Source organism: Drosophila hydei, unplaced genomic scaffold (genome assembly GCF_003285905.1).
Source record: "Drosophila hydei strain 15085-1641.00,03,60 unplaced genomic scaffold, DhydRS2 tig00008125-arrow-arrow-pilon, whole genome shotgun sequence".
Taxonomy (NCBI): domain Eukaryota; kingdom Metazoa; phylum Arthropoda; class Insecta; order Diptera; family Drosophilidae; genus Drosophila; species Drosophila hydei.
This window is the reverse complement of record NW_022045835.1, coordinates 1,055,488-1,071,295: the sequence shown is the minus strand read 5'-3', so window position 1 is coordinate 1,071,295 and position 15,808 is coordinate 1,055,488. Positions and strand designations below refer to the sequence as shown.

The 15,808-nt window shown below is 38.6% G+C and overlaps 1 protein-coding gene across 1 annotated transcript; it reads left to right on the top strand.

The window, feature by feature from the left end:
* The first annotated feature begins 14,615 nt into the window (after positions 1–14,615).
* LOC111605212 lies at positions 14,616–15,229 on the top strand. Its single transcript, XM_023323636.2, has 2 exons — positions 14,616–14,926; positions 14,999–15,229. The coding sequence occupies exons 1-2, from the start codon at positions 14,704–14,706 to the stop codon at positions 15,148–15,150; spliced, it is 375 nt and encodes a 124-aa protein (XP_023179404.1). The 5' UTR covers positions 14,616–14,703; the 3' UTR covers positions 15,151–15,229.
* Positions 15,230–15,808: the final 579 nt, after the last annotated feature.

Genomic DNA, 15,808 nt, shown 5'->3' with positions numbered 1-15,808 from the left:
ACAAACTGAATATTTAAATAGTGTGAATTTATAGGCAGAAGTCAAAGCAGAAAATGTATGCAAAAGGTTTGTTAAACTGTGACTTAAGTCCAATAACGAATTGAAAGGTGTATCGACTGTTAAGGCTTTTAGTGTCAACGTGAAGTGCTTTTTAAGTGTCCGATAAGAGAGTAAAGTAAGGGACCTGCATTAAACAAAAAATGGCTGTGGTGTTCTCTTATCTTATTGCGTTGAGCGTTTAAAGTTGGACAAGCCACAAGGGACATGCCACACACGATCTCACACACACACACGCACACTTATAAAGATTGGCAGTAAAAGTGCATACTCTGCTATAATACAGGCAACGCTTTCTTCTTGACACATGCAACAGACGCACATACACAGCTAATGGCTAACGAACGACTGGGTTAGCGCCCCTCCCAGTTGGAGACCGGGTTCGTAGCCAAGTTCAAGTGCAGCAGAGACATCATCCTTGCTTGTTTTGTTTTCGGACCAAGTCATTGGAAACTCATTTGCATACACATTGCCAGCATTAACTGACGCCAAGGGGGAAGGCGAAGGAAGCGAAAAAGGGGACAAGGAGGCTAAGGCTAGAGTCGAGCAAGGGGTTGACAACAGTTTGTCTCGCCCAACTATGTGTGGGGCGTGCAGACATGGGCGTGTGCTACGGTCATGTGCCGCCTTTTGTGCAGTCAAATTTTATGCCTTTGAAGCGTTAGAAGAATTTGCATTAATCGCAGCAATTATTGCGCTTCATTGAGTGAAAATGAAATAAAAAGTGCTAGCCAGCCATAATTATAGCGTCTGCGCCGCTTTTATCTATTCCGGCAATCAGCGGGCGCACACGTACCACAGAAACGAAATATATATATATACATCCGAATAGCAGCGAATAAATGAGCGTGAGATGCAATATTAGGGAGCAAAAGTTGGTGAAGCTGTTGCAACTTTAAGACTTAATCAACACTTGAAAGTGACAGCATTCGTTAAACAGCGGAATTGATCGTTAGGCTTGCCAAGTTGGTAATGCAAAGGCATCTAATCTCATAAAGTACTAAAAAATACCTAATTCGAAATGCAATTAATTAGACTGACTTTCGTTAAGCTTTAATGCCTTTTTGAGTGCAGGCTCTGGTTAGAGTACGACATTGAACTAAATTAATGTAATATCTTTATATTAATTTATATGCGTTATTGATAGTTAAGTTTTACTACGTTGAGTAATTTAATAAAGCTTTTAAGGCGTTTCGAATGTTTTCAATGCATGTTATTTAATTAACTTTCGTTAAGCTTTAATGCCTTTTTGAGTATTGGCTAAGGATAGTGCTAAAAATACTTAAGCTTGCATGAAAAACGATTTAATTGGCTTAAGCTTTCAAGTGGGCAAATTAGCTGTGCTAGTTAAGTTAAAAAGCGCGTGATATTAATTGGCTTTTGTTGAGCTTTCAATAACTATGTATTATAAAGAAAATGATTCGAAAGGGAAATTTCTATTTTCGGTGCATTTAATAGCGTTAAGTTTCGTCAAATAACCAAGTAAACAGAATTTCATCATACACAAAGGGCAATTGTTTAATGTGATATATTCCCGTTAAGCTTTGCCGTCGTATTGATTGTTGGTAAAAAGTGCTCTTAAAAAGAGTGCTTAAATATAATTTGCTTAAGCTGCTTGTCTGCTTATTTAAACGATTTTCTTCCAATTTTTGTTGTCAAAACTAAGTGAATGACTTTCAGCTAATTATGAATATATATTTTTTGTGCTGTCTGTGTACCGAGTGCAGTAGCTTAATGCGATAAGGGTTTGCTGTTGCCATAAAAGCGAAAAACTTTGTAGACAAAAGAAAATATGATTGCCGAATGCAAACACTGTCAAAGTGTTGCCGCAGCAACACTGATAGCAGCGGTGGCAGTTGCAGCTGGAGAAGGAGCTGAAGATCCTGCCATGGAGACGCCTTTGACTGGCAGCAGCAAATGAAAAAAAGTTTCTTTGCTTTTGTGTGTATTCCAGCAGCCAAGGGCTGCCAATGCATGCCGGACTTTTCTGTTTGAGTTGCACTTCCGGTGGCTGTTGCTATGCGTCGCCCATACAAGTGGCAACAGCAGCAGTAGCAGCAGCAGCCCAAACAGTCGCCCAACTTATGCTGAAGTGCAAATATGTATGATGACAAACTTCTTTGTTTGCCGACTGACAGAACTGTCTGCACCTTCAATGGTCGCCTCGCTCTCTCATCACTCACATTGCTCCACAAAGTTGCAAAGTCAATGGCACACGCACACAGAGTTATGCATATGCAGATGCAGATATATAAATATATATTTGCAGATATCTGTCATATCTGCTTTTGGGCAGCTACACAACTGGCAGAATGTTTAAATGCAATTCCTCTATTGTTGACTTGATTTGTGCAACTGGCGTGTTGCAGCATTGCTATGTGGACATGTGGCAGCCGCAAAAGTCTGGCAAGAACAGCACCAAATGCAAAAGCGTACAAAATATGCACTACAGTGCGTACTGGCAGTCCGTGTGCCACACACAAACACACATATACTACTTGAAATTTGAGCATACTTCAAATAAATTAGATTTTTGCTTAAATAAAGGAAACTTTAAGGAAACTTAAGAGCTGTGCAAATAAATTACTTTGTAAATATTAAAATTGAAATCGAAAATTAAGATTGCCTATCTATATATATAAAAAATAAATGTATATTTTATTTTGATTTAAACTTTGTTTTTATTTATTTTTCATTAATATATTTTTCATAATTTAATTATTTAGTATTTTCTTTGACAGAGTTTAGTTTATTATTTTCCTTTGCAGCTTTGCTTTGTTTTATTTATTTATTAAATATTTTTTATTTATTATGTATATTTTTCATTTTTATTATTTTTTTTTTATTTTTAGCTTTTTTTTAGTATTTTCTTATGCAGCTTTTTGAAGCCTTTCTTTTTTTCGCAGCTTATGGACTTTTTGCACGCACTGTGCTTTTGTATACGCACACACACACTTGGAAATTTTTTGACAGTTTTATGTGCGGCTGCTATTTAGCTTCGTTTCTGTGTTTTTTTGCAGTGGGGATTAGTTGCCGTTGCCGTTGCCGTTGCAGTTGCAGTTGCAGCAGCATTTCAACTGCACAGCCTGTTGACAGGGGCAACATTGTGTGGTTAACCACTTCAACTCGCCCGCTGTGTCGCGTTGGACAAATGATGTCGAATATGAGTGCTTCTTGCTGTCATAATTACATTGAGCCTGACTAGTTTTGCATGTGTGTGTGCGGCTTATAATAAGACGATAACAGGCCAAGTGAGAGTTGACCTAACAGAAAGGGCGAGAGTGATAGAAAGAGAGGGAGAGAGATAGAGTGGAAGAGGGTGAATACTTCCGCCCCTTCGTAAAGAGTGTAATAAAATCCATTGATGTGTGTCAAATGTGGCCAAATAGCTGGAAAACTAATTTGCAGACAAACAACAAAACCTTTAACTTGGCTCCACTTTACGCCCAAAATCAAAGATAATTGAATTTTTCTAGTTTATCACATGGCACTTTCCACCTTACATAGAGACGATGACGTCGCTGTAGCGATTGTAGTTTTTCTGCGCGCTTTAAAAACCAAAGTTCAAAAGCATCATAAACAATCTGTAAGGCGCAGACAATTTGTCTGCCATAAGCCAGAAACTGGGTCAGACTCGAAGGCGACGCGTTGTGCCAAGATGCCAACCGATGATGGCGGTGGCAACAGTCTTACAGTCTCCAACTACACTCCAGCTACACTGAGAGAAAATTTGAATTGCAAATGTTACGGGTTCAACGAGGTGAAGGTCAACAATTTGTTGAACTAAGCTGTAAATTCTTATGCGAAAGCCAGTTGGGAAATGCGTTAAGACAAGCGCTTAGCAGTAATAAAATATAAAAAAATATTAAAGAAGAATGAAAATACTTAAAAACTTAACTGAATTTGTTCAAGAGAAGTGCTAGAAACTTCTCTGCTGGCAGCAGAGTATTCATGATAGTCATTGTGCTTAACCTTGGAAAGTTAAAGCTCAATATCGATTTTTATCGATAGTGAGCTATTTTCTATATCACATTCAAATGGATATAGATGCCTAGGGTTGCTGAGACTAATCATGGAGCTTGTCTTAGCTTAGCTTATCTGGAATGTCATTCAAGTGACTTGAGCTAAAACTTCCACAAGCTTCATATCCTGTTAACCCACTTTACGTTACTATTGAGCAAACATTTTTCTCTCAGTGTACGCCCTGCCATTGATGACGGTAAAACTACTACGGCTCTGGGCGCTGCTGCTGCTGCTTCGTTTGCTGACGCAGCTCGGCTAAGTGAGGTGCAAGGCAAACAGTGATAATGTGGAGAAGGAATCGGTTTGTTGCCCAGGAAGTCGCCAAGTTGCAAGTGGGTCAAAAGTCGAAATGCGCCAGCCAAAGACAATTTGTCACACCAAATTTTGCACAACAACAACAAAAGAAAAGCGAACTTTTAATGTTCATTTGGGGAATCAAAATAGTTCTCTGTGTGTGTGTGTTTTTTTTTGTTTTCTTTCTTTCATTCAGTTGCATCCTGTGCAGCCACTAATGATCTCTGCGCCAAATTTAGAAGTTCAGCAAATTATGCCATACACAGCTAGAGAGAGGGAGACAATGAGAGAGAGAGAGAGAGAGTGAGAGGTAGAGAGCGAGTTTTCTTCATAAACAACTTCATTTGCGCAACTTCAAAGCATCGACGCGTTCTGCAGCTAATGGCAAATAGGGAAAGGCAGTGCCAAATGCCTTTTTGTGTGTTCAACGGATGCAGTCGACAGATTTAAAGGATCTGCTGGCTGACAGCTCGATATTGAGATCCGTCACACGGTCAAAGATCAAAGACAAAAACTGATTAAGTTTTGGCTAACGATTTGAAGAACTCACAAGTTGCTAGAATTGCAGCTGAAATGCACTGTTTATACGATGAAATGGAGTATATTGGCTTGAAGTTTGATTTGTAATAAAGACAGTGATATGAAGGAGAATAAGAAAAGTTAAATGTAATTCATTCAGGAGTAAAGCAAATTAAAGATTATCAATTACATAACCCATTCATATGGACAACAGGGTAATCTATTCCAAAACAGATAAGACTAGACTTAAAGATAAAATTCAATGGCTTCTTTTCTATTGACATCAGAGCTACTTATGAAGCTCATTAGATATGAGATCGATTATCAGCTTAACTATCTGCCAACCTATTGAGTAAGGTATTAGTCTTAGAAAATCAATTCTTTCTGAAGCTACAGCTTCTACTTTATGTCGATTAACGCTTTCCACTAGATTTTCTTTCGTCTCTTCCTCTCAATGGGTCTTCAAACGGTTTCACTCATTATAAATGCACAATTGAATGCTCATTTAGTATTAATTTAGGTATTTAGCGAATCAATTCTCATTACTATTCATGAGCAGTTGAGGCATTCACAAGCGAGAAGCGACGAACTCTTCAAATGCATTCATTCAGTTTTTTCTCTCTCCTTTTTGTTGTTGTGCCTGTCGGCTCACCTACTTTCCAACAACTTGTTATCCATCAATATCGGTTAACCATATGAACAGCATCAGCAGCAGCAGCAGCAACAGCAGCTCCAATGGAAACATCATAAAAGTGGATAAATTGTCAAGCTGTACAACGAATTGCTCATACACTAACTTGGGCCAGAGTGAAGTGTGTTCTAACAGAAAGCATCCATATACCCTATGTCATACACTATATATATCATATATATCTTTCTTTGACAAGCTTCATCAACTAGCTAATATACCTCATCTGCATCTAGTCGGGTTTAGAGTACTCAGAGTGAATGGCTTGGCAGTAAGTTAACTTGTACAGCATGGAGTGGCACCTGCAGCACATGAAACTAAAAGTACAACTGCAGCCAGAGGCGATATCAATATCGATGTGGATATGGATATGGACATGGGATATGGCTATTTCTATGGCTATGGCCAATGCATTGATTGCTCCTGCCTGCCTGCCTGCCACTCAGTGTGCTTAAAAACTGGGCTAACTACTTTTACTTGTGCCTAACTCGTAAAAATTTCAACAATGCGCGTGGAAGAAGTGAGCCAAGTGAGGCGGTAATACGTATTGAAGCGAAAGAACACAATTGAATTTGATTAATTAAACAGCTTTACAATAACATTGACTAGATTTTGAGAATAATAGATGAGTAAATGCGTATGTGCGTGATTTATAACTGAGAATTTCGAGCTGTGATAAACAATGCTGTGATTCTTCATTGGTGTAAGCAACTGTCTGTCTTGATGATTGATTCGTGATACCCATTGAAATCTGGATTTCAGGGTAACATGGTTTTCTTTAAATCTCTGCAACAGGCAGCAGGAGGCGTGGCTGACACCGTACTGTATATATATTCTTGATCAGGAACCCAAATGCGGGTTCTCGTAAGCTACAATAGCTTTAGAATTGAAAATGTTAATTTATATTCCAATATATCATAAGCAATTCGAGTTTACTCTTTTTTCTTTCTATAACTCATCTCCGATAATCGATAAATATCGATCATTTTATTATATATTTTATAGTATAAATTGCATACCATAAACGCCAGATACCATAAGCTTCCAGATACATAAGACTGTCATTATCCTGTGCCGATTAGCAAATGTTCTTTAATAACTTATTTCCAGGGTAAAGCTCGTTAAAATGCTTTAAGTAGCTTCAAAATAAAGTTCTTTTGCTTGAAAGTATATAGACTTATATAAAGTACATACATATAAGAGATAGATATTTATTTATATAGACTTATATTAAGCACATACATATAAGAGATAGATATTTATCCGCATCATCAATCATTTGTGCAGGTGCATAAACGTGGCAAATGGAGTCCAGACATCATCAGAGCAAGCAGCACTACGACGCTGTATAAATTTAAAATGGAATGGAAACGTGCTAATTGCAGAAAGGACTCAGGACAATGTCTACGAAACATGTCCTGTGGCATTTAGTTGGCCAAATTGTTGTTAAACATGTTGCCAGCTGCTGCGGCTGCTGCACTGAAATCCTGCTTAAATATACTTTAATTATTTTAACAATTTTATTGCATGTTAAATGACAACAAAAAGTTGAAAGGGCGCGAAAGAGACAGAGAGAGAGACAGCAGCTGTAAAGCTGTGGAGCTCTGTTGGAAAATCGAGTGAATATTTCACACCTGCCGCTGCGTTTGCGTTTGCCCTAAAATAATTATTGGCAACGAAATGTAATAAATACAATAAACTGGAATGCCGGCTTAAATTAATTAGGCTTTTAATATTTATACGCTGATACCCGCACCAGGCAAAGAACTAAAGGGTATGCTCGGCCTGTGGGCAGTTAGTTTATATGTTTATAAATCTCCTAAATAATGCTAGATTGACTTGAGCCTAGAAGTAGGAATTTTAACCAAAGCTGGTTCAAAAGAAGGAAATATATTTTTAGTTTATTTTTGAACTGCATTGCTCTACATTCTGTAGCTCTTCATTTATAATATAATTTATATTTCATATTATGATTTACAATTTCTGGTCTTCATTCCTCGTCACTTGCTGCTACTCTAAACAATATCTAGTCATGTTTGGCTTAGCTTATTCTGCAGTTTACTCACATCTGGTACAGGTATCTCGTAGTCAACCCAATTAGCGCTTGCCTCTCGGTTATGATTTGCATTTGGCGACGACAAGCATTAAAGTCACCAAGGACAAGGCACGGGAGTTCGCTCCAGGTTCGTGCCCGCCGGCAATTAATAACACAAAAAGGTGACCGTAAATTTCCCGGGCTGACATAAAGCGGCTGGTGGTGGTGGTGGTGCAAAACTGGCTGAATGAGTGAGCCTGCAAAGGGTGCAGGATAATTATAAGCATGTATTATGAATTGTCAACGGCGAGCACAAAATTAAATGTTGCCTGACATGTGATGTGGAGCAGCCAACTAAAAAACGACCAAAAGACAAATAGGTGCAGGATATAGTTACAGGACCTTCGGCACAATTGACTTTCAGTTTTAAAGAGCAACAGGCTGAGCAGGTTGAATTAAAAGAGTAGCGCAAATGGGTGGTACTTTAAGTCTTTTATTAATGTTGATAAGATATGCTCGTTTATAGCAGAGCGGGTTCAAATCCCAAGCAGTTGAACGCTGAATAGTAAGCGAAGATTTGGAATTGAGTTTTCTAAATATTTCAGATAGATACACAGCGGTAGCCTAGGGGTTCGTATTCCAAGACAATGCATAGAACGTACTTAGTTTGAGCCATACACAGAACTGATTCTATGACTTATTTAAGTATGACTGCTTTAAACCTTTTATTTAGCAATATATATATATATATATATATATATATATATATATATATATATATATATGGTGAAGAGTTGGCATACAAATTGAAGTTGATGTCTTAATTGGGCATCCTTCGTCTACAAGTTTCTGTCTAACTTAGTCATTTAGGCAAATGTTTCAAATGCCATAAAATACATATTTTACTATAAACATATAACAAAAGGTTTATGTAATCAGTTCCTAATATTAAAAAGTCCTCTAACATGTGGAATAGAAATATTTTTTGCTGATTCTTCATCATTTTGTCGTTTTATTTATGTCCATGGTTATGTCAACAGTGATTCAGACTGTCGCATTTAACACACATTTGCTTGTATTTAGAGAGTCGTCAACCCAATTCCCCAGGCATTTTTCGCATAAAAGCCAAAGAGATGAAAATAAAGTCGAGATTTGCATTGGTTTCCAGCATAAACAATCAATTTTTGTTTTTGGCACACAAAATGTTGAACAATGCGTATTTGTGTTTACGTTTGCATATAAGAAAGAAGCAAATGGAAGGCAAAACTTGGCATACGACAAGGATACCCTGTAGAGCTTTAGTTTAATAATTAATTAAATTGCAAATATTTAAAAAAAAATAATAAACTTTAAAATATTTTGTGCATACAAAAAGTTAAAAAATTACTTTTATATGTGTCAAGTATATTTAAAATATGAAAAGTTCAGATGTATTTAGTATAGATATTATACAATATAAATCTAACTATGTATGCTCTATGATAATGGAGTTGGGCTTACAATGACTTTTAAACTTATGCTTCGCACTCGAATGGAAATGAATCGATCAAGTCCAATATTGCTTTTAGCAGATTTCATGGAAATAAAAATTGCTTGAGATATACGTCTATACGATATAGTAGGATATATATATATATACATATATATATTTTCTTTTTTTTATTGCTGTTTTTATTTGCAATCTGTCTTATACTAGACAATAAACAAATTTGTTAACAATAATATTAGGATATATATATATAACATATATACTAAAGAATGTACAATATACGGGCTCTTGCCCCTCTCTCGACTACTCGCCTACTTTTAGGCTCTTACCTACATACACCCAAAAATTACATACAATTACGCAAATTTTCATTTTCTACGTATATTCACTGAAGTTCAGAATACTTATATAAAACAATCATAACAAAGCCCAGTCTCTCGGTAGTTATAATTATTTGCCTTTAACTAGAAATTTTGTATATTTATATACTTACGTATACGTTATATTATATTTATATATATTTTATATATTTATAATATATATATACTTATAGCATCAACATATTCCTTATATATTTTTAATAATTGAACTGAATCGTGATTTTTTTTTGCTGATGACTAAACTTTAATCAGCATTAAAATAAGTTAAGTTCAATGAGTCGTGCGGGCAAACTATAGGCAGATTATATAATATTATTATTATGGATTAGTTGCCTGGCACAGCATACCCTTTTGCAATATGTCGAGTTGACTAAGCTGCAAGCCAAATGCCGTCTGATTGGCATTTTGATGTCAGCGTTGAGGATTATGTATTATGACGTTGTCATTTCCTTCTTTTTTATGCCTTGCATTGCTGCAGGCGCATTCTTTGCGCCTACACAGCTTAAGAGAGAGAGCGAGAGCGAGAGAGAGAGAGGGGTAGGGAGCGAGAGACTTTCACCTTTCGATGAGGCCAACAACAATTGGCAATTGAGTCAATTGACTGACTGATTATTGAACCGTTAAGACACACAATGCAATCAGATATATATATATAAATATATATATCTATATATATCTATATATACTTAAAGTGTAATCAAACAGGGCATTCGTAATGCCTGGGCTAGGGTATCAATTACGAATCTTGCTTTTGGGTTTCGACTGCAACTCAAAAGTAAAAGCTGTAAATCAAAGTTGAGTTTGTTATTTTTTTTTTTTTGTTTCGCTGCAGCTGCAACGAGCCGCACATCCGCAGCTTCGTGCCACACATGCAACATGCTGCATGCTGCTTGCCACACAGACATGGCACACTTCCAAACTTAGTTGGCTCAGTTGGCTCAGCGCTCGGCCAATGCGACATAATTAAAAACGCAAACATAAATAAACGCAGACCCCGATGATGAATTGGCCAGGGCCAGAAACCAGAGCAAGCGGCGTGAGGAGCACAGTGAAGATCGGAAATGTGCGTTAATCCAATTAAATGCGCAATTTGCATGTGCAAACAGCAACAGGAACAACAACAACAACGCCAACTAGGTACATAAAATTGGTATTAATTAAAAATTGGTAGCTGGCTGCAATTAATAACAGGCAGAGAGAGCAGTTAGCAGGGTAAAGACGACTATGAAATACCCTGAATTAAGTATATAGAAAGAAGTGTATGAAGTATGACAGAGAGAGATAGATAGATAGAGAGAGAGAGAGAGAGAAAGAGAGTGAGAGAGAGAGAGAAAGAAAGAGAGCAGGGAAAATATGGTGAGGCAGATACAGAGGAATCAAGAAAGAAAGAGCCAAAGGAAGAAATTCAGTAAAACAAAGAGAGAGACAGAGAGATTACTAGAAAACTATGATCTATACATACAGGTATATATACTCGAATATTTTATAATAACAACAGTTTGTACTTCCCTCCGTCAGCTAGTCCTCCTTTCTAGGCTGTTGATAATGACCTAACCTCAACTACCTAAAAGACTAAGTTATTAAGAAATTTATGCTTATACTTATTTTTGTTATATAAATACCTATTATTCCTATTCATGGCAGCTATATAATATAATTGCGACATATTTACTGCCCATAGCAATGCGCTGCCAAGTTCAAAGCTGAGAGACGTGTTGGCATAGTACCAAACAGAAAGAGCTAACAGGAAAATATAAACTCAGTTCTTAATTATGATCAGGTATATAGATATATATGCATAAATAAAATGGAAAAGCGCGCTGAACAGGATGGAAATCGAATGGAATTGCATGCAAATTGAATGAAATGGGTTGGAATTGAGTATGAGACTTGGTAATTGGCAATTAGGGCTGCAGCCACCCGATGGAGGTCATTGTGCTGATTGAAGAGGAGAGGGAGCAGGCAGTAGGAGTAAAAGGAGGAGGCAGCATGGCAGCTGCTGTAACTGGAGCTCATTTTGCATATCGAAGAGTAGGAGCAGCAATGGGAGCGGCATAGCAGCAGTGGAGTCAGGAAAAACTGGAGGATGGAATGCCAGCTGGACACATAGAGTAGGAGCAGAAGGAGTAGGATCAAGAGTTGACATACGCAGCTGGAATTTAAAGAGAAGAAACTGGCTTGGAAGTAATAGTAGGAGGAGAAGGAAACAAGAGGTAAAGAGGGAAGAGCTGCAGCAGATGTAGGAATCAGCAGGTTGGAATTTAGGGAATGGAACCTGGCACATCAGCAGAAGGAACAAGAACAGAGCCTGCTATAACAGCAGCGGCAGTAGAAGGAGGAGCAGAGCCGGGCAAAGCAGCAGCAGCAGCAGCAGCAGCAGCAGCTGCTGGAGTTTCAGCACCACGCACAAATGCAGTTCATTTGCTTGGGTGCTTCATATTTAGGACAATGTCCTGGGCCAGAGAGTTGGCCGGCATTTGTTTTGGCTGCTCGGCTGTTTAGTTATGTTTTGGCTCGCTTCGTTGCGCTTGTTTGGACAGTTGTTGTTTAGGTTGTTCAACCCGCTACAGTGGCAACTGCCTACGACGACATGTTGACTGAGTGCCGCGTTTCTTTTCGCCTCCGCCTTTGCCTTTGTTTGGACTTCTCGCTTTTGCCGGGTCACGACAGCAGCCATTTAAAAGCGAGCCAAAATCAGAGCCAACAGCAGCTCCAGCGGCGACACGTGCCGCACGATGATAACATGGAAATCCTGGCAAATAAACTGCAGTGTAATGCGAACATGTTACACAGTGGCGTTATACACTGAGAGAAATGTGTGGTATAGTTCGAAAGGAGTAAGAGAAGTGTGTGGGCATATCGACTGTAGATACCCTAGACAGAGTTCTAGAAGTGTTTTATGAAATATTGAACAGAAGCTGGGAAGGCTAGGGAAATTCATTCATATTCATTCATACAGGAGAGATATACCCTAACGACAGATTACGCCAAATACTATTCATATTTCTCAATCAGTACTACATTTTCTGCCAGTGCACAAGCACTCGTAAAGCACACAGCAGTATAGCTAGTACTTAGAACCCCAGGGGAGCGATTTTGGACAGCAGTTAGGCGCATAACATGAGCCATCATTTAGACGCGAAGCAGGGGTAAAATGGGGATATTATAGAGAGGGGAAGGACTAGTAGAGAGAGAGAGCAGAAAGAGGGCCGCAGCTGACATTTTCAAAATTTAACTTGTGCAATTTGCATGAGCCGCAAGTAAAAGTAAAAAGCGATACTTTTGCCACAACTTTTTTCCAGTGGCCATAAAACAGCAGCAACAGCAAACAGGGCGACCAACAGCAGCAGCAACAATGGATATACAGGCATAATAAGCACGCGTCCTTTGTCCTGCGCACGGCACACATTCGGCACAGGTTTATACCCAGCAGCCTTTAAAGTAGCAAGCGGGTAGATGGGTGACTAATTATAATATGCACAAAGACGTTAAGCTGCAACTTGTTAAAGAAGAAATACAACTACAAACTACATAGCCATAATAATGCTCTAGCACTAAGACTGGATGACTCAAGCAAGCAGATTGCAAATAAAAACAGTAAAATTAAAAAAAAAATAAAAATAAAAATTAAAATAAAAAAAATTCTCTCTTGCAATATTGCTTTACAGAAATTCCCTAACATTGTCAAATACCGCAGCAAAAGTGAGTTTATATAGACATACTCTATTATTATGGAATTCGAGTGGTATAAGATCTAATGCATTGCATTTTAAAATAAATATTTAGGGATATTTTTTGTCTCAATACTTAATTTAATTTCATTAATATTTATAAAAGTTGCATTTCAATAATTGAACGAAAACGAGGCACTAGATTTGATAGCTTAGTCTAACTTATGTAAACCTTTAAAATATATCAGCATTTGGATACCCCTACTCAAGCTGTAGCTCTAGCCTATACATACTTAATTATATATACAACAATTTAACTAAACATTCCAGGGTATCTCCTAGTTGTTCACTCCCAACAATCGCACTCATGCTTGTTATTTGTCGTCTGGTTGTCGTCTAAGCTGCCCGCAATGCAAACAGACACGTGCAACACCCACACACCTACGACTCAGTGACTGCGAGGGGAGTCGTTGGTGCTGGGGTCACAGGGTGTTTTGCATGTGTTAATGATGGATTGTTTGCCAGTCGAGTCCGAGTTCGAGTTCGAGTCCGAGTCCTTGTGGAAACGTTTTCTAATAGCTGGCGAGTGTCCCTGCGCTTTGCTGTGGCTTCTGCTTGTTCAGCTGTGCAACCCCCAGCAGCAACAACTAAAAACACAATTTGCATAAACTGCAAAATACTCTCTCTCTCTCTCTTCTCTCTCTACTCCTAATATATCACATAAATATCTCCAAAACTTTAAAACCTTGCCAGGATATTTTTGGCAGGTCCTTTCGGGCACGTGATTTCAGTGCAACAATTAATTTTGTGCAGCTCATTAGCCAAAGAATTTTGGCTTGGGTGGGAGGCTGGAGGTTGGAGGTTTTCTTTGTGTTTGGCGGAAAATACGCATTTGAAATTTTCCATTTTGGCTTCATGCGGCAACAAATTGAAGTTAATGTTTAGGGTTTTCCCAGAAGTTGGTGCCGGGCTCCAGCCTTTTGACTGGCTTTATAAAAGTTAATGGCCTCGCCAGATAGCTAATGTGCGCCACTGACACAGCTTGAGGGTTAAATGCTGAAGGATTCCACTGCGCAAATAGCCCAAAAAGTGTGCACTGGAAAGGAAATATGTTTAAAAGTTTGGGTGGGTCTAAAATATGTATATAAAAGCTATAAAAGCTGCATATGAGAAGCTGAATTTATGAATAATAATAGACGTAAATATATCAAAGTTTATCTATAGAAACATAAAATATATTTAAGCTGAAAGTACCTTTAAGGAAAGCTTAGTTCATGATAGTTTTTCTGGTGTTTAGGTATAGGCATGGGAATAAATGTTAGCCAAAATAAGGACAAGTTGAAAATGTAGACAAAGAGTCAACTGCCTCAGCTCCTACTAAGTGTTGAGACTTAAAGTTAAATCCACCCCAAACAAACTGTATTTCACAGTTAACTTCACAACACTGACAGTTGTGACAGCTAAGTCACTGCACAACACTAACAAAGTGGAGTGAAAGAAATTGCATTTGTCATCTCACATGAATTAAATCGAAAACTTTTAAAAGCATGGAGAACGACAAGGCAGAGCAAGAGGTCGAACCTGCCTCGGGCTCATCCAACGAGGACACCGACGAGGATGTCGATATCGATGCGGATATAGAGGAAAGTCCACGTGGACGCAAAAGTGTTAGCGCCATAATAGCCGAAATGGCCATCAGGAACGAACAGGAGGCAGCCAGCAACAGCAGCAATCCGCGCACCCAAAAAGAAGACGAACAAAGGCGAATGGGTAAATGAACTGCAAATGCAATCAATATCGACTAGATATATATATATATATATATGTGTATTTACCAAGTAGAGTTATCTCATCTCTCACCGGCTGCCATGGCCGCCTACATACGTGAGCTGGAGGCGGAGCTGTATGAGCTGAGCCAAAGGGAGGCACGGGAGCTGTCGCGCAGCAAACACCTGCGAATCTTTGGCAACAATCGCAGACGCTCCAGCAAGTGAGGCATGGGAGAGCGGAGAGTAGGGGATTACGATTGCCGTATACGCTCGTATATCAAATAAATGACCATCAATGAATGAAAGTGAACATAACTCCAGTTTCTAAGTAGCTGAACAGTGTGTGGCATACATGTCGAAATCCGCTTACAGGGCTTAATTTCCTGACTTGGACAGACAACGTCATCATCGCCATCATCGTTGTCGTTGTCGTAGTTGTCGTGTCCATTTGGCACAGCGGACATTACACATCCGCCGGGTGCTTATTTAGTAGCCTCAGCAAACACGCAAATGCACAACTAATGGGACTGCCAGCTGGACCAGGGAATGAGAGTTGGGACTGGGACTGGCAATGGGATTGGGACTGGAATTGCAACTGGAGTTGAGAGTTGAGACTCGAGTTGGAGCTCATCGGCATTTGATTGGGGAGCAACGCAGCGCTTCGCATTGTGGGCTTAGTGTCGTTTGCTATACGCTTACATGGGATATTACAGTTTTTCTGATGAACTATGTCAGCTGAGTGAGAGGATAAGGTATAAAAGGTATAGGGCATAAAAGGTAAAAGGAATATATAGGTATAAGGTATAAAAGGTATAAAGTAAAAAAGGTATAAGGTATATATATATAGGTATAAACTAAGATTGAGTAAGGCATATTGAGGTAG

Bases quoted from the DNA above. Each gene is read 5' to 3' on its own strand.
- LOC111605212 (XM_023323636.2), top strand. From the start codon at position 14,704: ATGGAGAACGACAAGGCAGAGCAAGAGGTCGAACCTGCCTCGGGCTCA. The intron at 14,927-14,998 runs GTAAATGAACTG...TTTACCAAGTAG, and splicing joins AGACGAACAAAGGCGAATGG to AGTTATCTCATCTCTCACCG.